Raw genomic sequence first — 23,818 nt, 5'->3', positions numbered from 1 at the left:
ATTGTATCCCATATATATGAATGTATGTATATACCAGTGTTTCCCAACCTTTTTCGGGTCGGGGCACACCTTGGGAAAAAAATTTCCACGGGGCACCGCTACCGAGGTTGACGAGCAAGGAAAAAAAAAAAAAAAAAGGATAAAACGGTAAAAAACGCAATGCACTATATCTATTTATCAGTGAGTATGTAGTTTAAAGTGCTGCTTTATACAGCAACTCACCAATGACGTCTTCTCTAATTTGCATCGTTGCCTTCTCTTCTCCATCTGGTCTGGGCCATCATCACGATTTCTTCCACCCACAATTCTTCACCGTTAAACCTGCAAAACAAACCTATTAGGCGCCAAACTTTTTTTTCTTTCTTTTTTTTACATGGGTGACAGAGGGGTGTAGAAGAGTGGACATGGGTGACAGATGGGTGGACATGGGTGACAGAGGGGTGTAGAGCGGTGGACATGGGTGACAGAGGGGTGTAGAGGGGTGGACATGGGTGACAGAGGGGTTTAGAGGGGTGTAGAGGAGTGTACAGAGGGGTGTAGAGAGGGGTGTAGAGAAGCGTACATGGGTGACAGTGGTGTAGAGGAGCGTACATGGGTGACAGGTGTGTAGAGGAGCATACATGGGTGACAGGGGTGTAGAGGAGCATACATGGGTGACAGGGGTGTAGAGGAGCATACATGGGTGACAGGGGTGTAGAGGAGCATACATGGGTGACAGGAGTGTAGAGGAGCATACATGGGTGAAAGGAGTGTAGAGGAGCATACATGGGTGACAGGGGTGTAGAGGAGCATACATGGGTGACAGGGGTGTAGAGGAGCATACATGGGTGACAGGGGTGTAGAGGAGAGTACAGAGGGGTTTAGAGGAGTGTACATGAGTGACAGATGGGTGTACATGGGTGACAGAGGGGTGTAGAGGAGTGTACATGGGTGACAGATGGGTGTACATGGGTGACAGAGGGGTGTAGAGGAGTGTACATGGGTGACAGATGGGTGTACATGGGTGACAGAGGGGTGTAGAGGAGTGTACATGGGTGACAGAGGGGTATAGAGGAGTGTACATGAGTGACAGAGGGGTATAGAGGAGTGTACATGGGTGACAGATGGGTGCACATGGGTGACAGAGGGGTGTAGAGGAGTGTACATGGGTGACAGATGGGTGTACATGGGTGACAGATGGGTGTAGAGGAGTGTACATGGGTGACAGATGGGTGTACATGGGTGACAGAAGGGTGTAGAGGAGTGTACATGGGTGAAAGAGGGGTGTAGAGGAGTGTACATGGGTGACAGATGGGTGTACATGGGTGACAGAGGGGTGTAGAGGAGTGTACATGAGTGACAGAGGGGTATAGAGGAGTGTACATGGGTGACAGAGGGGTGCAGAAGAGTGTACATGGGTGACAGGGGTGTAGAGGAGTGTACATGGGTGACAGGGGTGTAGAGGAGCATACATGGGTGAAAGGGGTGTAGAGGAATGTACAAAGGGGTGTATAGGAGCGTACATGGGTGACAGGGGTGTAGAGGAGTGTACATGGGTGACAGAGGGGTAGAGAGGAGTGTATATGAGTGACAGAGGGGTGTTGAGGAGTGTACATGGGTGATAGATGGGTGTAGAGGAGTGTACATGGGTGACAGAGGGGTGTAGAGGAGTGTACATGGGTGATAGTTGGGTGTAGAGGAGTGTACATGGGTGACAGAGGGGTAGAGAGGAGTGCATATGGGTGACAGAGGGGTGTAGAGGAGTGAACATGGGTGATAGATGGGTGTAGAGGAGTGTACATGGGTGATAGATGGGTGTAGAGGAGTGTACATGGGTGACAGAGGGGTAGAGAGGAGTGTACATGGGTGACAGAGGGGTGTAGAGGAGTGTACATGAGTGACAGAGGGGTAGAGAGGAGTGTACATGGGTGACAGTGGGGTAGAGAGGAGTGTACATGGGTGACAGAGGGGTGTAGAGGAGTGTACATGGGTGACAGAGGGGTGTAGAGGAGTGTACATGGGTGACAGAGGGGTGTAGAGGAGTGTACATGGGTGACAGAGGGGTGTAGAGGAGTGTACATGAGTGAAAGAGGGGTGTAGAAGAGTGTACATGGGTGACAGAGGGGTATAGAGGAGTGTACATGGGTGACAGAGGGGTGTAGAGGAGTGTACATGGGTGACAGAGGGGTGTAGAGGAGTGTACATGGGTGACAGAGGGGTGTAGAGGAGTGTACATGGGTGACAGTGGGGTAGAGAGGAGTGTACATGGGTGACAGAGGGGTGTAGAGGAGTGTACATGGGTGACAGAGGGGTGTAGAGGAGTGTACATGGGTGACAGAGGGGTGTAGAGGAGTGTACATGGGTGACAGAGGGGTGTAGAGGAGTGTACATGAGTGAAAGAGGGGTGTAGAAGAGTGTACATGGGTGACAGAGGGGTATAGAGGAGTGTACATGGGTGACAGAGGGGTGTAGAGGAGTGTACATGGGTGACAGAGGGGTGTAGAGGAGTGTACATGGGTGACAGAGGGGTGTAGAGGAGTGTGCACCCTAAAGCACAAACTCACACCGCACACGCGTGTGTGTTTATTTATATATATATATATATATATATATATATATATATATATATATATATATATATATATATATATATATATATATAAATGTCGAAAAAAATGCAGCACTACTTTACCACAGTAGGTGGGTGCCAGCTCCTCAGGCTCGATCACAGCCAATTGATAACTTCAAAAATGGTGCGGCACTCCAAATATCCAAAAAATAACTATTTATTCCACATGTCAAACAGTGCGACGTTTCAGCCCCTCTTGCTTGCATGCACACATACATAAACAGACATACACTCATATAAATATCAATACAAACAACTTTAAAAAAAACTTTTTTAAAACTTTTTTGGGGATTGAAGGCTTTTTTTTTAGATTGGAGGCTCCATTATACATACACTGTACAGCAATCATACCTCCATTATACATACACTGTACAGCAATCATACCTCCATTATACATACACTGTACAGCAATCATACATCCATTATACATACACTGTACAGCAATCATACCTCCATTATACATACACTGTACAGCAATCATACCTCCATTATACATTCACTGTACAGCAATCATACCTCCATTATACATACACTGTACAGCAATCATACATTCAGTATACATACACTGTACAGCAATCATACCTCCATTATACATACACTGTACAGCAATCATACATCCATTATACATACACTGTACAGCAATCATACATCCATTATACATACACTGTACAGCAATCATACATTCAGTATACATACACTGTACAGCAATCATACCTCCATTATACATACACTGTACAGCAATCATACATTCAGTATACATACACTGTACAGCAATCATACATCCATTATACATACACTGTACAGCAATTATACATCCATTATACATACACTGTACAGCAAGCATACATTCAGTATACATACACTGTACAGCAATCATACATCCATTATACATACACTGTACAGCAAGCATATCTCCATTATACATACACTGTACAGCAATCATACATTCATTATACATACACTGTACAGCAATCATACCTCCATTATACATACACTGTACAGCAATCATACATTCATTATACATACACTGTACAGCAATCATACATCCATTATACATACACTGTACAGCAATCATACCTCCATTATACATACACTGTACAGCAATCATACATTCATTATACATACACTGTACAGCAATCATACCTCCATTATACATACACTGTACAGCAATCATACCTCCTTTATTCATACACTGTACAGCAATCATACATTCATTATACATACACTGTACAGCAATCATACCTCCATTATACATACACTGTACAGCAATCATACATCCATTATACATACACTGTACAGCAATCATACATCCATTATACATACACTGTACAGCAATCATACCTCCATTATACATACACTGTACAGCAATCATACATTCATTATACATACACTGTACAGCAATCATACCTCCATTATACATACACTGTACAGCAATCATACATTCATTATACATACACTGTACAGCAATCATACATCCATTATACATACACTGTACAGCAAGCATACCTCCATTATACATACACTGTACAGCAATCATACATTCAGTATACATACACTGTACAGCAATCATACATTCATTATACATACACTGTACAGCAATCATACATCCGTTATACATACACTGTACAGCAATCATACATTCATTATACATACACTGTACAGCAATCATACATCCATTATACATACACTGTACAGCAAGCATACCTCCATTATACATACACTGTACAGCAATCATACATTCATTATACATACACTGTACAGCAATCATACATCCATTATACATACACTGTACAGCAAGCATACATTCATTATACATACACTGTGACTGTACAGCAATCATATATCCATTATACATACACTTGACTGGATGGGATTTTAGATACATCCCTTCCTCTCTAACCCACTCTTAACCACGTAACAACCCCTTCTCCCAATAGAAAAGACACTGACACCTGCTGTGGGAAAATTGGGCCGTGTGGCCCATTTATTTAACAAACCAATAAATAACATTTGAATATTTACATATAAACATAACCAAACTGGAGGGCACGCCCCTCCCCCAACCGGATTTGTGCAACACGCTTCTTACCCCTGGCCGCGAGCCCCTGGCCCAGGGGCACCCCGGTAACCTTCCGCACAATCCCTTGAACTCCTGAGGCCCAGAACCACCACCAGGAGGCCCAATTGAACCATCTCAAACATTTATCTTTCAAACTACTAACTCCCCCGGGACCCTTTCACATGCCTCCCCCTTATCAGAATCCCACCCACCAAGCGTTTAAAAAAAGGGCGGGCGGGCGGGACCTTCTTCTCGCTTCTACACGCCGACTGGTGAGTACCCTCCCCCCCTGGGGCACCCCCCTATATACACTCCTCCCCCTCCCCTCCAGATGACCTCTCTTTCACCCCACTCTCGAGCCACCTGCTACTGTCCCTTAAAGGAGCAGCAGCCATTTAACCCTTTAACCCCCATTCTCTTGAAATATACCTCTAACCCCATTAACCCTTACTAACATCTGTGAGGGCCACTAAAACCCCCGTCAAGACGCCACTACGCCAGGGGTTCCCCCGCTCCGTTTGCTCCCATGACTGGATGGGATTTTAGATACATCCCTTCCTCTCTAACCCACTCTTAACCACGTAACAACCCCTTCTCCCAATAGAAAAGACACTGACACCTGCTGTGGGAAAATTGGGCCATGTGGCCCATTTATTTAACAAACCAATAAATAACATTTGAATATTTACATATAAACATAACCAAACTGGAGGGCACTCCCCTCCCCCAACCGGATTTGTGCAACACGCTTCTTACCCCTGGCCGCAAGCCCCTGGACCAGAGGCACCCCGGTAACCTTCCGCACAATCCCTCGAACTCCTGAGGCCCAGAACCACCACCAGGAGGCCCAATTGAACCATCTCAAACATTTATCTTTCAAACTACTAACTCCCCCGGGACCCTTTCACATGCCACAGATGAAAGACAGTGACACCTCACTGACCTTCATCCCGCCACACACGCAACGCCAGCTCAATACCCCCTTGCAAGGCCAACGCCCACAAATCCATTCCAATGTCATTTAAATGAATACCATCAGGATCCAAGAATTCCCAAGGCTCCCCCTCCAGATCAGTGTGCCTCACCACTATCCCCCCATTCCTACGAACAAAACGACCCACCTCTTTGTTGAGCTTGACCCGAGCCTTATTCAAGCGATCCACCGACCTGGCGTGCCGCCACACCCGCCGAGCCACCATGTCAGACCAAACGAACAACAAACCTGGAAAGGTAGATTTTAGCCTCAGAATGTCAAGCTTAATGTCTCTAATTAACTCCCGTGACGATCGAAGGCCCAAATCATTGCCCCCAGCATGCACCACCAAGATGTCCGGGTGGCGGTCCAAAGAAGCGTTGAACTGTACCTCAGGGAGCACCCCGCACCACAGCATGCCACCAATTCCAATCCACCGCAACACCGCCAGGTCCCTCGAAAAACCCAGCTGCCTCCCGTCCCGTCTCACCGCAGCCCGGATCGCCCCCCTCCGAACATAGGAGTGACCAAAAATCCACACCAAGCACGGATCACGACCTGAAAAACACAAACAAGAAAACATAGCAAGCAAAATAACCCACGTAACATAATCATAACAGATGGGGACGAACATACAGACGAAAATGAGCAGACTCCCATCGCCCAATCCGCCGAATCACTTCCTCACCCATCCCCCACCGGGCCGCCTCAGTGGCGGCCCCTATTCTAAATGAATGAGAACTGTAATCCCCAGGATCTAGCCCCCGTGCCTTCAAACATCTACGGAAAACAGACACAAATTGAAAGCGCGAGAGAGATGACCCATCCCTATGCACTAAAAAAGATCCCATACCATCCGGCCTCACTGACAGAAACGCCCGCACGCATCGCACCGGGCACACCAAGGACCCTGGCAAATCACCTAGAACCACCCAACAACCCCGACCTCTCAGATCAGTTTTGGACCTGCGTAAAAAACAACTCACCCCCTCCGCCTGCAAAATCACATCCCCATACAACAAACCCCCAACCACCGATCTACTCTGAGCCACCAGTTCCGAAATTCGAAAGGCCCCAAAAAAGGCCAACACAAACGCCACCCGAAACAACAGCACCTCGTAAGCATCCGTGCATTCACACTCCACCCGTTCCACCAGGAAACCCAACAAATCAAAAGAAACCGGGCGACGCCTATCCGGCTGCGTACCCCCCCTACGGTATCCCATAAGGGCGCGACGCACTAAAAAATGCTTAGTGGCATCCCCCAGGCCCCGCACCAAAAACCAAAACGCCAGAGCTGACATACGGCGTGACACACCCGAAACAGACACCCCCGACTCAAACTGCATCCCCACAAAATACAGCACCACAGTCACCCAGTCCTCAGTACCAGCACACACACCCACCCTCTCCAGTAACACCTCCCATTCACCCCAAACCTTCGAATACGCAGACCAAGTACGAGCACTCAGTGACCTCTGAATCAACTGCGCCGCCGCTCCCAAACCACGCTCCACAGCCAATCGGGGCAAGGGATCCCGCACCGCTCCGCCTCCGGTGCCAGCACGCGAAACCTGTCCCACTGTGAACGAGAAAGAGAATCAGCGACAGAGTTGACAACACCTGGAACATGTACAGCAACAAACTGCGCATTCAACAACAATCCCCGCAGAACCAAATGACGAAGCAAGCGCAAAACCGGCGGAGAACTAGAAGTCTGATTATTAATCGCATGGACCACCCCCATATTGTCACAACGAAAACGGACCCTCCTATCCCTCAGCCGATCCCCCCAAATTTCCGTTGCCACCACAATAGGAAACAGCTCCAACACAACTAGATTAGCCACCAAACCCGCCGCACGCCAAGAATCCGGCCACCCCGCCGCACTCCACTCCCCATGAAAAAATGCCCCATAACCTACCGAACCCGCTGCATCGGTAAACAATTCCAACTCAGCATCATCAACCACCTCCGCCATCCACATGGACCTGCCGTTGTAAACCGACAAAAAGGAATCCCACACTTCCAAGTCTGTACGCACCTCCCCAGACAACCTAACATAGTGATGCGGAACCGTCACCCCCGCCGTGGCCAAGGACAAACGTCTACAAAAAACCCTACCCATAGGTAAAATCCTACAGGCAAAATTCAATTTCCCCAACAACGACTGGACCTCCTTCAAAGGTGCCCTCTTACAACGCCGACACTGCTGCACACACTGCCTCAAATCCGCCAACTTATCCTCCGGCAAGCGACACTCCATACGATCCGAATCAATCACTATACCCAAAAACTTCACCACCGTGGACGGTCCCTCCGTCTTATCAGGAGCTAACGGGACCCCAAAACGCTGCGCTACCGCCTCCATAGTATGCAACAACACCGAACAAATCCGAGAGCCCCTGGGCCCCAAAAAAAGAAAGTCGTCAAGGTAATGCAGCACAGAGGACCAGCCGGCCTCCTGGCACACCACCCATTCCAAAAAACAACTAAAAGCCTCAAAATACGCACATGAAATCGAACAGCCCATTGGTAAACAACAATCAACATAATACTGACCCTCCCAACAAATTCCTAATAAATGAAAACTACCCGGATGGACCGGCAACAAACGGAACGCCGATTTCACATCCGTCTTGGCCAATAATGCCCCTTGTCCAAACTTCCGAACCCACCGCACCGCTGCATCAAAAGAGGTATATGTCACCGCACACACACCCTCCTCAATCCCATCATTAACCGAAGCCCCAGCCGGGTAAGACAAATGATGTATCAATCTGAACTTGCCCGGCTCCTTTTTAGGAACCAGGCCTAGCGGTGAAACCACCAAATCCGCCAATTGCGGGTCCGGAAAAGGACCCGCCATCCTGCCCAACGCCACCTCACTTTGCAGCTTAGCCGTGACCACCTGAGGATGACCATAAGCCGAAACCAAATTGCGCCCCCCAACCCCCTGCGCAACTGCCGAACTGGGAATCACAAAACCCAAACTAAAACCCTCCTCCAACAAAACCGCCGCCGACCTATTTGGGTACTGTCTTAAAAACGGCCGCATCACGTTCACCCTCACTGGAGTCGCCCCGGGACGCTGAAGCCTCAGCTCCCTTTCCTTTCCCACGCTTAAAACATCGGGAGAAACTGTGAGCCCCCCCCACACCCCGAACATTCATGCTTAAATTTACAATCTGAGAGGAAGCGGCAATGCCCTTCATTATACTGCCAACAGCAGCCCCGACGCGAACCGGCCGACTGTCCGGCCGCTGAGAAACCGCCGGCCGCCCCCTGAAAGGGCTGAGACCCCCCACGAGGAGCGGCCATAAGTCGCATCCATAAACTTATGTCCTTATGATCCCACCTCAAGGAAGCCCGGACCGCCTTGCGCTGACGAAAATGCTCGTCATAACGCAGCCACGCCACTCCCCCATACACCCGGTATGCCTCACCAATAGAATCAAAATAACAAAAAAGCGCCGAACAATGTTCTGGTGCCTTCTCCCCAATAACACTCGCCAGGATAGAAAAGGCCTGCATCCAATTAGTAAACGTGCGAGGTATCAGCCGATACCGCCGTTTCTCCTCCTCCTCCTTCTTACTCTCCTCCGGCTTCTTCCTATCTAAATTAAATTTTTCCAACGGAAGCAAGGAGAAGATCTCGACATATTCATCCTTCCAGATCTTCTCCTTCACTTCCGGTTTCAAGTGAGCCCCCAGGGGCCCCTCAAAACAGACATACACTTCCCCTTTCGCGGAGTCCGCCATACGGACATCCTCCGCCGCTGCCTTAGCGACCGCTGCAGCTCCCGCAGCACCTCCACCCACGGCCGATGCCACCACCGACCCGCCCCCCGCCGGCGCCTCAACCTGTACTCCCGCCGCCGGAGCAACCCACACAGGAACTGGGGACGCCCCCACAGCCGTACCCCCAGGACGCCCAGACAAAACACTCATTAACTGTGAAAGCAAAACCCGCAACCCCCCATCCCCCGTCACATTCAAAGGAACAGGCCCCAACCCCAAATCCCCAGAGGACTCACCAGGCTGACCCGAAGCCGATGCCCCAGCAGCCGCAGGCCTGGGCGTCCGCTCCCTGGAACCGCCGGCCGCACTCCTGTCATCCAGCGCTGTTGAAGGTCCCGCCAAATCCGCTCCAGGCTCCCGCCGACGAATGACCGCCTCACCGGCCGCCCTCCTTTCCGGATTCGCCAGCTCCTCTTCAGCATCTGCAGCACAATCAGAAAGGGAAGAATCAGAAGGAGAATATTCCCCAACTGCAGTTCCAGACCTGCCATGCCGACTCCTACCACCAGGTGGCGCCCTCTCACTGTAGCACTCTGGATCCTGCCGACCTCCAGCCAGCCCATCTTCCCTCACAGGCAGAGAGACGCTGACAGAAGATCTCCGAGCTCTGGCCTCCCCTGCACTCCCGGAGCTCTGCTGCTGTGCTGTACGCTGCTGGGCTGCACTCAGAGAAGGTGAGCCAGCCGTGTCCCTGCTGCCTCCGGGCCTCCTCTCCTCTGCAGACCTGGCCCCAGAACGCTGCCTAGAGCCCGACCCTGCACTGGACAGGGCCGGCCCTGCCTCCCCTCCTCCACTCTGCCGGGCCTCACGTCGGGCAGATGAAGAGACCGCAGCCGCCATCACAGGGGGACCGGCAGCTCCGGCCGTCCCCCGTTCACTCCTGGTGCCCTTCCTCAACGATCTCCGGCCTGACACCCCCACCTCAGGGACGGCCGCACCACCACCCGGGCCGCACAGTGGGGAAGGAGCGGAGGGACCAGCAGCTGCCCCCCCTCCTGCATCCTCTGCCCTACGCCCTGACACTGTCCCCCGGGAAGCCGCACTGGAAGTGCCCCCACACACTGTACCTGCCATCTCCCGGGAAGACCGCACAGGGCTCAGGCACCGCCGCCTGCTACGGGGAGTGGGCTCAGGACTCAGACGCTCTGGAGCCCTGGATCTACGGGACCCGCGCCGCAAGCCAGGGAGGGGGCCAGCCTGCACCCCACTCCCGATCCCCAGGACCCCCCGCAACTGTTCCTGCACCCAAGCATTCCCATGAGACGCTGCAGCAGCCCGGAGGTGGGTGAAAAGATCATCCAGGGACGACATGGCACCTTCTTCTCGCTTCTACACGCCGACTGGTGAGTACCCTCCCCCCCTGGGGCACCCCCCTATATACACTCCTCCCCCTCCCCTCCAGATGACCTCTCTTTCACCCCACTCTCGAGCCACCTGCTACTGTCCCTTAAAGGAGCAGCAGCCATTTAACCCTTTAACCCCCATTCTCTTGAAATATACCTCTAACCCCATTAACCCTTACTAACATCTGGGAGGGCCACTAAAACCCCCGTCAAGACGCCACTACGCCAGGGGTTCCCCCGCTCCGTTTGCTCCCAGTACAGCAATCATACCTCCATTATACATACACTGTACAGCAATCATATATTCATTATACATACACTGTACAGCAATCATACCTCCATTATACATACACTGTACAGCAATCATACCTCCATTATACATACACTGTACAGAAATCATACATTCATTATACATACACTGTACAGCAATCATACCTACATAATACATACACTGTACAGCAATCATACATCCATTATACATACACTGTACAGCAATCATACATCCATTATACATACACTGTACAGCAATCATACATCCATTATACATACACTGTACAGCAATCATACATCCATTATACATACACTGTACAGCAATCATACATCCATTATACATACACTGTACAGCAAGCATACCTCCATTATACATACACTGTACAGCAATCATACATTCATTATACATGCACTGTACAGCAATCATACATCCATTATACATACACTGTACAGCAATCATACATTCATTATACATACACTGTACAGCAATCATACATCCATTATACATACACTGTACAGCAATCATACCTCCATTATACATACACTGTACAGCAATCATACATTCATTATACATACACTGTACAGCAATCATACCTCCATTATACATACACTGTACAGCAATCATACCTCCTTTATTCATACACTGTACAGCAATCATACATTCATTATACATACACTGTACAGCAATCATACCTCCATTATACATACACTGTACAGCAATCATACATCCATTGTACATACACTGTACAGCAATCATACATCCATTATACATACACTGTACAGCAAGCATACCTCCATTATACATACACTGTACAGCAATCATACATCCATTATACATACACTGTACAGCAAGCATACCTCCATTATACATACACTGTACAGCAATCATACATTCATTATACATACACTGTACAGCAATCATACATCCATTATACATACACTGTACAGCAATCATACATCCATTATACATACACTGTACAGCAATCATACATCCATTATACATACACTGTACAGCAAGCATACCTCCATTATACATACACTGTACAGCAATCATACATCCATTATACATACACTGTACAGCAATAATACATCCATTATACATACACTGTACAGCAATCATACATTCATTATACATACACTGTACAGCAATCATACATCCATTATACATACACTGTACAGCAATCATACATCCATTATACATACACTGTACAGCAATCATACATCCATTATACATACACTGTACAGCAATCATACATCCATTATACATACACTGTACAACAATCATACCTCCATTATACATACACTGTACAGCAAGCATACCTCCATTATACATACACTGTACAGCAATCATACATCCATTATACATACACTGTACAGCAATCATACATCCATTATACATACACTGTACAGCAATCATACATCCATTATACATACACTGTACAGCAATCATACATCCATTATACATACACTGTACAGCAAGCATACATTCATTATACATACACAGTGACTGTACAGCAATCATACATCCATTATACATACACTGTACAGCAATCATACATTCATTATACATACACTGTACAGCAATCATACATCCATTATACATACACTGTGTCTGTACAGCAATCATACATCCATTATACATACACTGTACAGCAATCATACATCCATTATACATACACTGTACAGCAATCATACATCCATTATACATACACTGTGACTGTACAGCAATCATACATCCATTATACATACACTGTACAGCAATCATACATCCATTATACATACACTGACTGTACAGCAATCATACATCCATTATACATACACTGTGACTGTATAGCAATCAAACATCCATTATACATACACTGTACAGCAAGCATACCTCCATTATACATACACTGTACAGCAATCATACCTCCATTATACATACACTGTGACTGTACAGCAATCATACATCCATTATACATACACTGTACAGCAAGCATACCTCCATTATACATACCCTGTGACTGTACAGCAATCATACATCCATTATACATACACTGTACAGCAATCATACATCCATTATACATACACTGTACAGCAAGCATACCTCCATTATACATACACTGTACAGCAATCATACCTCCATTATACATACACTGTACAGCAATCATACCTCCATTATACATACACTGTACAGCAATCATACCTCCATTATACATACACTGTACAGCAAGCATACCTCCATTATACATACACTGTGACTGTACAGCAATCATACATCCATTATACATACACTGTACAGCAAGCATACCTCCATTATACATAAACTGTACAGCAATCATACATCCATTATACATACACTGTGACTGTACAGCAATCATACATCCATTATACATACACTGTGACTGAACAGCAAGCATACCTCCATTATACATACACTGACTGTACAGCAATCATACATCCATTATACATACACTATACAGCAAGCATACCTCCATTATACATACACTGTACAGCAAGCATACCTCCATTATACATACACTGTACAGCAAGCATACCTCCATTATACATACACTGTACAGCAATCATACCTCCATTATACATACACTGTGACTGTACAGCAAGCATACCTCCAATCCATTAATAATGGATTGGATGTATGATTGTTGTACAGTCACAGACACAGTGTATGTATAATGGATGTATGATTGCTGTACAGTGTATGTATAATGGACAGGGCTATCTTTAATTTTGATTGGACCCTGGGCAAGCAATTTTTTTTTGGGGCCCCCCGCTCCCCCACCCCCATCCCACACACACTCGGGATCAGTACAGGATCAGTAATGTAATGTATGTACACAGTGACCTCACCAGCAGAATAGTGAGTACAGCTCTGGTGCATAATACAGGATATAACTCAGGATCAATACAGGATAAGTAATGTAATGTATGTACATAGTGACCTCACCAGCAGAATAGTGAGTACAGCTCTGGAGTATAATACAGGATATAACTCAGGATCAATACAGGATAAGTAATGTAATGTATGTACACAGTGACCTCACCAGCAGAATAGTGAGTACAGCTCTGGAGAGAAGGTGTGTTCTGCTGAGCTCCAGAGTTTCCCAGAGAAGCAGTGATTTTCTTCCACCCCTCCCCAGGTGTGTGGCAGACACCTGGGTAGGTTTTCCTGCTATGGAGCCCCGGGAAGCTGGGGCTTCATCTTGCACCCCCCCCGTTCTCGGCTGGCGGGGTGTGCAAAGGAAAATGCAACAGCCAGTAGTCAGGATGGGGTGAGGAGATCCACCAGGGTCCACAGCCATGTGGGGCCCCCTCCCCCGACCTCAGCTGGGAGCTGCAAAGCTTCCAGCAGAAGCTCATCCAGGCAGTGGAGTGGAAAGTCTGCATCTGTTTCCTCAGAACCCCAGCAATGGGGGGTAAAGGGGCCCAGAGAATCCCTGGCCAGCTTTGGGTCCAAAATCCAGGCCAAGATGGCTCAGTATGAACAGCTCGGAAAACAACTAAGAGGCCTCAGAGAGGAGCTGAAGTTTGCAAGACTGTTGAGACCCAATTAGCTCCGAGCAGGCTATAACTACCCCTCCCCCTTACTACAATAATTAATTAAATAATAACTGACACAACAACAATTCAACTTTTCCGTGGGTGGGGATCGGCCACAGCTTTATTTATAAAATTACTTATATAAATAACAATTTAACTGTAACAAAGACACCGATTGGCTTCTTGCCAACCCGAGAGGTGCTGCCACACTGTCCTGTGTGGAGGTCTACCCCGGGTTGACCCCGCTTTCACCGTCTTCTTACCGCCAAGCTGTGACTTACAATAAACAGAGATACAAAAAGGGAGGGAGGGAGGGCAAAACTCCGGGTCCTGGGCAGATTGAGGGGGGAAGGGAGGCACCACAGCTATAAATACCCTGGGGAGGGCCCCTGAAAGCCCGGGAAACTATTAGACCCCTGATTGGTGCACTCCTTCCCCCCCACCCATGGGACATACCACTATAGTTAGCAACAGGTTTTTACAGGCGGGGGAGGGGGCTAAAAAACATTGCCTGTATATTTCTTAACCCCTTAACTGCTCACCAGTCAGGGGGCAAGCTAGTTATGCACAGCTTGCCCCTCCAGACTGTTGAGACCCAATTAGCTCCGAGCAGGCTATAACTACCCCTCCCCCTTACTACAATAATTAATTAAATAATAACTGACACAACAACAATTCAACTTTTCCGTGGGTGGGGATCGGCCAAAGCTTTATTTATAAAATTACTTATATAAATAACAATTTAACTGTAACAAAGACACCGATTGGCTTCTTGCCAACCCGAGAGGTGCTGCCACACTGTCCTGTGTGGAGGTCTACCCCGGGTTGACCCCGCTTTCACCGTCTTCTTACCGCCACGGAGGAGACCAGTTAGCCCTACACTGGGCTCCGACCCCCACCCAAGAGATACTGGATAGCCAACACCTGGGGCCAACTCAGCCCCCCGAACACACCCAACACATTTCCTCTCCAGGAAAGTCGCCCAACACATTTCCTCTCCAGGAAATTCGCCCAACACATAACCTCTCCAGGAAATCCGAGGTACCTGCCGCCAGGTCCTATGTTTTTGCATTTTATTTTATTTTTTTTATTTTTTTTGTATTCACTAACTCTTGTGTGAACTCATTTCTCAGACTCGCCCATACACCGAAGAGTGCCGCAGCACTCGCACCACCTTGCGGAAAGCCGCTCGCAAAACAAAAACACATGTGGAAAACATCAAACTGGGCGAAAATAGCAACGCAACATGCAGATCGCCCGCGCCCCACGCGCTGCGCTACCCTCTCCGGAAACTGAGCCCTCTCCGCCGACACCGACACAAAAAGAGAGCGAATCCCAAACTCACAACACCCCCTCCTACAAAGAGAAGCCAAAACCCAAAACAGACAATCGAGGGCGGGGAGCATAAAAGAAAAAGGGGGGGGGGGAGGCCCCCACCGCAGTCCAGTCAACAATAGGACGACAACCGGAAAAAACAGTCATTCGTGGACCCTCATGCAGCACAAGCTGTGTGTCCCAGATCGCCTAAGCAATCTCGGACCGACGGACCTGAAAACGCACAAAATAGGCACCCAAAAAACACATCAGACACCCAAGTGTCATGGAAGGAGATGAGGAGAAAGAAGGTGCCCCATCCACCTAGCCCCGAAAAAAGCCAGAGCAAAACCTCGGATCAGAAAAAACGACGCAAAAGCGACAACCAAAAATCCGACCCACAGCCGCCACCAAGCGACCCAAAAACTGATAGGAAAAAACGGTCGCCGACAGCAAGGCCACCCGCTCACGGGCCCAGCCCCTAGGTATACACCAACATCCCACCAACCGCAAAGCAGAAAAGAAAAATCACCCCCCGCCATGCGGCAACCTCACCCCACTGGATCGCAGCACAGTGGGAAAGCACCCTTTTTTTTTTTTGCACTGAGTAGTAGGTGATTCACACGAACAGGTGAAGATACCCAGCGTCACATACTAAAAATGTTAATTGGATACATGCAGAATACAGCCCAAATCTCGAACCTCCTTGGATAGGAGACACAGCAGTTAACTTATTTTATCACAGCCTATCAAAACGAAATAGGAAGTCAAACAGCAGAACCTTGTAGGTACAAAAAACAAAACCCCTATCCACAGACACATTTGGAACCTTCGGGACCCTCCTTGACTGTAGACATCCCGGCCTCCACACCAACCCCAACTACTCGCAAGCGCCTCACCGTGAGTGCGACCAAGTCGCAGGAGCCACTAAAGCGGACCAAGAAATACACCAATCTCCACGATGACCCACAGGCCGAAAATTTAACCACAACTGTATCACTCAGTCCTACCCCGGGACCCGAACCCGAGGTGGTCTCCCATTCCACAGCCACATGAGCAAACCTTCCGACTCCACCCGAGGGAGCAACCTCCGGAACCACTGCCAGAGAACGGGACAAAGCGTCAACACCCAATACCGACCCCAGGGAGTACAGCCGCAAAATAAACCTTATCTCCAAACAGCGAAGCACTAGGTGCAACAAGCCGAGCGCAGGAAGAAAGCCGAAAGAAAGAAATAATAACAGTGACAACGCCCCAAATGTCAGACCGACAAAACGCCCCCGATCACTCAAATCACACCCAAAAAAGAAAAGCATCACCAAATTATAGCGCAATCAAGCACAGGGGCCACGCCAACCCACACAGTACCGTTACAATCCTAGAACATGAACTGCCGAAGCAAGCACCCAAAGTCCCACAACCAACACCAAAGGAAAAAGCGCAAACAAAAAACCCAAGCATGGCAGAAACCCACTGACTACCAAGACACCCAGTAGTAAACCACCCTGCAGCACCACTGAAAAACCAAAACACCACACCAACAACCAACCAAACCAGCCACACCCGGGAACAGAGCGAGCTCCCCATGAGCTGCAACGGGGGACTGAAAGCAGGCCTGTCCACTGCATCACGCCTGAAAAAACCCCAACCAACCGGAACGTCAGCCCTTAGTGCACCAGGGGCACATATGCGGGGGCACAGATACCACACACCCTCGGCGGCCAGAGACAACCTGCAGGAAAAAACTCATGTCATTTCAGAGCTAGCGGTACTGCAGCAGGACTTTGCCTCTGACCGCCAGGGGGGTGTCTGCTCCAGTAAGGAGGGAGGGAGGAGAGCAGGGCAGGTCAGACAGGTACTGGTAGTGGGGGACTCAATTATTAGGGGGACAGATAGGGCGATCTGTCACAAAGACCGGGATAGCCGAACAGTGTGTTGTCTTCCTGGCGCTCGAGTTCGGCACATCGCGGATCGGGTTGACAGGTTGCTGGGTGGGGCTGGAGAAGACCCAGCAGTCATGGTACATATTGGCACCAATGACAAAGTAAGAGGTAGATGGAGTGTCCTTAAAAAGGATTTCAGGGACTTAGGCTGCAAGCTTAAGGCAAGGACCTCCAAGGTAGTATTTTCTGAAATATTACCTGTACCACGAGCCACACCAGAGAGGCAGCGGGAGATTAGGGAGGTAAACAAGTGGCTCAGAAGCTGGTGTAGGAAGGAGGGGTTTGGGTTCATGGAGAACTGGGCAGACTTCGACTTTAAAGGAAACAGATTTCTGACTATAGCTAAAGACCATTATCTGTCCCAAATGGTGCAGGGCCTGACCAGAGGGGGCGCCCTACTAGACTTAATATTTACCAACGTACTGAAACTGGCAGAGTAATTAATGTGCAAGTAGATGGACACCGAGGAAATAGTGATCATAATGTAATACATTATAACTTGTTCTTCAATAAGGGAATCTCTCGAGGGGCCACAAAAACAATGAACTTTCGAAAAGCAAAGTTCGATCAACTCAGAGAAGCCCATAACAATATAAAATGGGATATTGTCCTCAAAAAGAACAATACTGACACTAAATGGGAGACTTTTAAAAATATCTTAAATTTTCACTGTAAGATGTATATACTTTATAGGAATAAAAGGGTCAGAAATAAAAGAAAACCAATATGGATGAATAAAAATGTTAAGGGGGCAATAAATGACTAAAATAAAGCATTTCAGTTACTAAAACAGGACAGCAGTGAAGAAGCATTAAAAAGCTATAGAGAAAAATGTGAAATATGTAAAAAACAGATAAAAGCCGCAAAAATAGAGACAGAAAGACTCATTGCCAAAGAGAGTATAACTAACCCCAAAATGTTCTTTAATTATATAAATAGCAAAAAGGTCAAAAATGAAAGTGTTGGCCCTTTAAAAAATGATGAGGAAGAAATTATAAACGGGGATCAGGAAAAAGCAAATATACTAAAATTCTTCTCCACTGTATTCACTGAGGAAAATGAAATGCCAGGTGAAATACAGTGTGATAAGGTAAACTCCCCAGTACAGGTCACCTGTCTAACCCAGGAAGAAGTACAGTGCCACCTACAAAAAATCAAAATAGACAAATCACCAGGTCCAGATGGCATTCACCCCCATGTTCTAAAGGAATTAAGTAATGTAATAGACAGACGCGGAGGTGTTGAGGGGCATGTGTGGAACTCCGCTACTCCTTGCTGGGATTTGAATAGACTGGCCCAGACCCTTTCTTGTGGATGGAGAGTGGAGCTGAGTAAAACGATCAGACTTTACATGTGATGAATATCTAACAGTGCAGAAGCCGGTGAAACCATTGATTAATACCCCGGCAATATTCTGAACAGCAGCAGCCTCTTGCACTGGCCCCATGTGGAATGGACAATATTGGATGCCTGACTCTCTGCCTGGTCACTCCTCCTAGCGATTTGGAGAAACCGGGACTCATGGACTAAATTGAACAACTTGGTCTTAGCAGAATTCCTCTCTCATGAAATTGAACCCCTCCCTGGACCCAATAAGATCAGTGACTCTGGGGGGTGATTGCACTGTCTACCAGGGGGAGCGTGAATACGCTAATGATTCCGTAGTTGCATATTAGTATGCTATATTTGGTGGTGGATATTTCTGGATCAGGGTGTGATACCCTAGGTTTTAAGCGCTCCCCAGAGCCATATGGGACTGTGAATTCTTACTTTTGTATGCTGTAAATAACGGGATTTAAATTCTCGAGTGGGAGGGGCCTATGGTGTATAAAGTTGCTAAGTTGGTCCGTGATATCCCCGTAGTGATACATACACCCCACAAATATAAAGTGAAGAGAAATAGTGGGTGAAATGGCCCCTAAGGTGAACCCCAGAAGATCAGGGGGTAGCTCGCCACAAAAAGATAAGGGGGCTATGGGTAAATTGGATAAAATTTGGAAGTCTCCAGCTGTGGGTATAAAAACTAGAACCCAGAAGGATCTCTCCCCTAGTAAAACAGGCTCTAGGTACTCGGTCTTGGAGGTGGAAGAAACTGAGGAAGGGCAGTCTGTGCCCCCTATGGGAACACAGATGTTGGAGGAGATCTTGGGAGGGGTGAAAAAACTAATTGTGCAATTGAGGAGATAAATAAACAATTAGGTGTGGTATCTACCGAGGTATCTCTGATAAGACACGATATGACTAAAATGAGAGATAGGATTTCCAGACTGGAGGAAGAAGCCCCTAAAACAGAAAATAGGATTAAGGTTTTGGAGGAGGAGGTTAATGACTTGAAAAAGGAGAGGACATCTGTTAAAGATAAGCTCACAGACCTTGAGGATAGATCCAGACGTTGTAATATAAGGATGGTGGGGTTTCCTGAGGGGGTGGAGGGGGGGGGGGGGGAACTCTGCCATACAGTTTCTTAGTAGGTGGTTGAAGGAGGGGATAGGGGAAGGGCATCTTACCCCAATGTTTGGGATTGAACGAGCTCATCGGTGCCAAGGCGTATTCCCCCTCCGGGGGGTCCCCCTAGGACAATCCTAATTAAGTTATATACCTCCCAGGACAGGGATACTATCCTTAGGAGGGCAAGAGAGATGAGGGACCTACAGTATAATGGACAGAATATTTTTCTATATCCGGATTTCTCTTGGGAGACCCAGAGGAAAAGGGCATCCTTTCGGGAGATAAAAAGGCGGCTAAAGAACGCAGGGGTGCCCTTCTCTCTGCTGTTTCCAACGAGACTCCGGGTTGAGCATAAGGGAAAGGTAACAATATTTGGAACCCCACAAGAAGTCTCAGATTGGATGGATAAATAAGGCATCTAATATAAGGCACTACTGTGGCATTAGGGGTTGGAAGTATTAGTTGAGTAATAATGTTACGTCTCGGGGGGGAGGGGTTGGGGGGTTCTCTGGGGTGTCACTAGGATACGAGTGCATAGTAGAAGTACGGTGCATTATGGGGAGAGGGGGGGGGTGCGGGGGGGGGGGATAAGGGAAAGGAGGGAGGGATGGCACGAGATGATCAAAAGAGGTTTTTTTTTTTTTTTCTCTCTCTTCTTCTTCTCTCTTTTCTTTTTTCTCTTAGGCAAATATATCTATGCTTAAATTATTAGCCTGGAACATACGAGGTATGTCGGATAGAATTAAAAAGTGTGCAGTCTTCGATTATATTCGGAGGTGCCTTCCTGCGATCATATGTTTAGTTGAGACCCATAGGTCAAGAGATGAGCAGATACTTCCAAGGAAGTGGGCCAAAGAAGAATACCACTCCAGACTCTCTTCCTACTCCATGGGAGTATCAGTATATGTTCACAGGAGGGTACCATTCGAGACTAAGAATGCAAAGGTAGATAAGTATGGTCGATATGTATTTCTTTATGGAATATGGGAAGATAGGGCAGTCATCTTGGCTTTTGTTTATATTCCTCCATCTTTTAGAGTGGATGTTCTGAGGGACCTCGTGAGCTATAGCGAAAGTAAGACACATTCGGCATTATGGATAGTTGGAGATTTGAACAATGTAATAGACCCTAGTATGGACAGATACAAATTAGGTAGGAATGTAGGGGGGAACGAAACAGCATTGGCGAGATACTGTGGAGAGATGAATTGGGTTGATGGGTGGCGGAAACTAAACCCAGGAGTAAGACAGTACTCATGTTTTAGTACCTCATATAACACCGCTTCCCGAATTGACTTATGCCTGTGTGATAAGAATGCAATGACCTGGACCAGCAGGGTGCAGTATAAAGCTAAAACCCTATCGGACCATTGCCCAGTGGTGGTGGAAATTGGAGGTAAGGTAATGGGTGGGAAAAGGTTGGGCTTTCGGCTCAACCCCCACTGGATTGAATTAGTGGGCGACCAGGACTGGTTTAGACAGGAAATAGAGGCATTCTGGGAGATTAATCATAAGTCCGCAAACCCTCAGGTGGTATGGGATACTATGAAGGCATACTTGAGGGGCCTATATATAGGGCGAATCAATAAAAAAAAAAAAAGGAATTCTCACAGGAAGAATCAGTACTGAATAGTAAAGTGGCAACATTAGAAGCAGGGATAGAAGAGGATAGTGGTGGGAACAGCTGTTAGAACTGAAGGCAGCTCAAGAGAAATATAAAGAATATCTACTTAAAAAGGCACAAAATAAACTATTCTTCAGTGGGCAATTTAATTTCTTTGAGAAAGGGAAACCAAATAAGACACTGTCAAGATTACTTAAAAATCAAGGCGACGAATGTGGTATTATGGCTCTGAGGAGGGAGGATGGCAGCATAACCACAGATAGAGAAGAAATAGCCCAAATGGTTGGCTCTTTTTTCTCCATTCTCTATATGGGCAGCGATATTAATAGGGCGGAGGTAGCGGAATTCTTGAGGGGAATTAATATTCCGAGTTTGACAGAGGATGTCAGGGACTCCCTGGATGACCCAATCTCCCTCCAGGAATTGGAGGAGGCATTGGCATCAATCCAAGGGAATACATCCCCTGGGTCTGACGGCATTCCTTTCTAGATATATAGAATATACTCAACCCTGCTGCTTCCAAAACTGCTGGGTATCATTAATGAATCCTGGAGGGGGGGGGGGGGGTTCTCCCTAAATCTATGTGTGAGGCTAATATTAGACTCATTAGGAAAAAAGATAAGGATCCCTTGGATTTGGGCTCATATCTCCTTGCTTAATACAGATATAAAGATAATAGCGAAAGCACTGGCAAGGAGATTGGATAAAGTAGTGGAGGTAGTGGTGGGCGGTGACCAGGGAGGGTTTAGGTCAGGAAGAACGGTTCATGACAATATCCACCAGGTGTATGAAGCAATCCAGAGTGGATCCCGTGGCCCCCGCTCCATTCTGTCATTGGATGCTACTAAAGCTTTTGACAGGGTGGAGTGGGAATACCTCTGGGAAGTTTTGAAGAGGGTTAGGGTGGGCCCGAGGTTTTTGAGTTATATTCAGCTACTATACACTAACCCCGAGGCGAGTGTGGTGGTAGATGGAACCCCCTCCTACCCATTCAAACTAAGTAGAGGAACAAGGCAGGGCTGCCCCCTCTCACCCTTTTTATTTTTAATTTATATTGAACCCTTAGCTGCTTGGATAAGAGATAATGATGTTTATGAGGGATTTGGAGTAAATGGAGAGAAGAGTAAGATCTTGTTATTTGTAGATGATATCCTCCTTTTTGTAACTAACCCACAAGAAAAAATACATCGTATCATTAAGATGTTCGAGGCATTTGCCCCTCTATCTGGGTTGGACATAAATTGGAGTAAATCTACTATGCTCCCCCTGGATGAAGATATGGGGGAGACGGTGGGAAGACTATCCGTGTTCAAAAAAAATGAATGTTTCCATTATCTGGGAGTAAAAATAGCAGCCACGAATGATAGGTTTGTGATTAACAATATACTGCCCCTTTTGAATAGTTTAGCGAAGAGAGTAGAAGTATGGATTAAAATGCCCTTCTCTATGTCAGAAAGGATGGCGATAATAAAAATGGTGGTCCTCCCACAGATCCTTTTTTTTCTTGCTGCCTCGCCAGTGTGGATCGGCAAATGCTGGTTCCGGAAGATAGAAGTGATACTGGGTAGATTGTTATGGGGAACAAAAAGGGTTCGTCTGAAGTACAGATATTTTATGGCCCCTGGAGATAGGGGGGGATTGGATATGCCCAATTTCTTTGTTTATTACATGGCCGCGCAGTTGGTACGAATCGTGAATTGGAGAAATTTTAGATATCTGGAGAAGATTGTAGTAGAAAAGGAGAAAGTGAACATATATGAGGTGTTGGAATTAGATGATTATGAGGAGAGTGGGTCAAATAACACGATGTTATTGTATAAATATAGGAAAGTATGGGAAAGATTAAAGGGAGAATTACATGTAGGAAATAGTTTTGGGTTCACACCCCTATGGGG

General features: G+C 47.2%; 1 protein-coding gene across 2 annotated transcripts in view; it reads right to left on the bottom strand.

The window, feature by feature from the left end:
* Positions 1–5,463: 5,463 nt before the first annotated feature.
* Positions 5,464–23,818, bottom strand: part of LOC130298351 (collagen alpha-1(II) chain-like) — a 65,438-nt gene continuing 47,083 nt past the window's right edge. The window contains exons 2-3 of one of the 2 annotated variants that reach the window (XM_056551281.1): positions 9,678–9,863; positions 5,464–6,198 (exon numbers count right to left, since the gene is read on the bottom strand). In XM_056551281.1, the coding sequence (XP_056407256.1) occupies positions 5,603–6,198; positions 9,678–9,863 (782 nt within the window). In that variant the 3' untranslated portion in view covers positions 5,464–5,602. Of the gene's footprint in view, positions 6,199–9,677; positions 10,749–23,818 lie in introns of those variants that run through there. The other variant, XM_056551279.1, reaches the window with a different exon arrangement.

This window comes from Hyla sarda (assembly GCF_029499605.1).
Source record: "Hyla sarda isolate aHylSar1 chromosome 2 unlocalized genomic scaffold, aHylSar1.hap1 SUPER_2_unloc_18, whole genome shotgun sequence".
NCBI lineage: Eukaryota > Metazoa > Chordata > Amphibia > Anura > Hylidae > Hyla > Hyla sarda.
The sequence above is the reverse complement of the archived record's forward strand: the minus strand, read 5'-3'. Positions and strand labels throughout refer to the sequence as shown.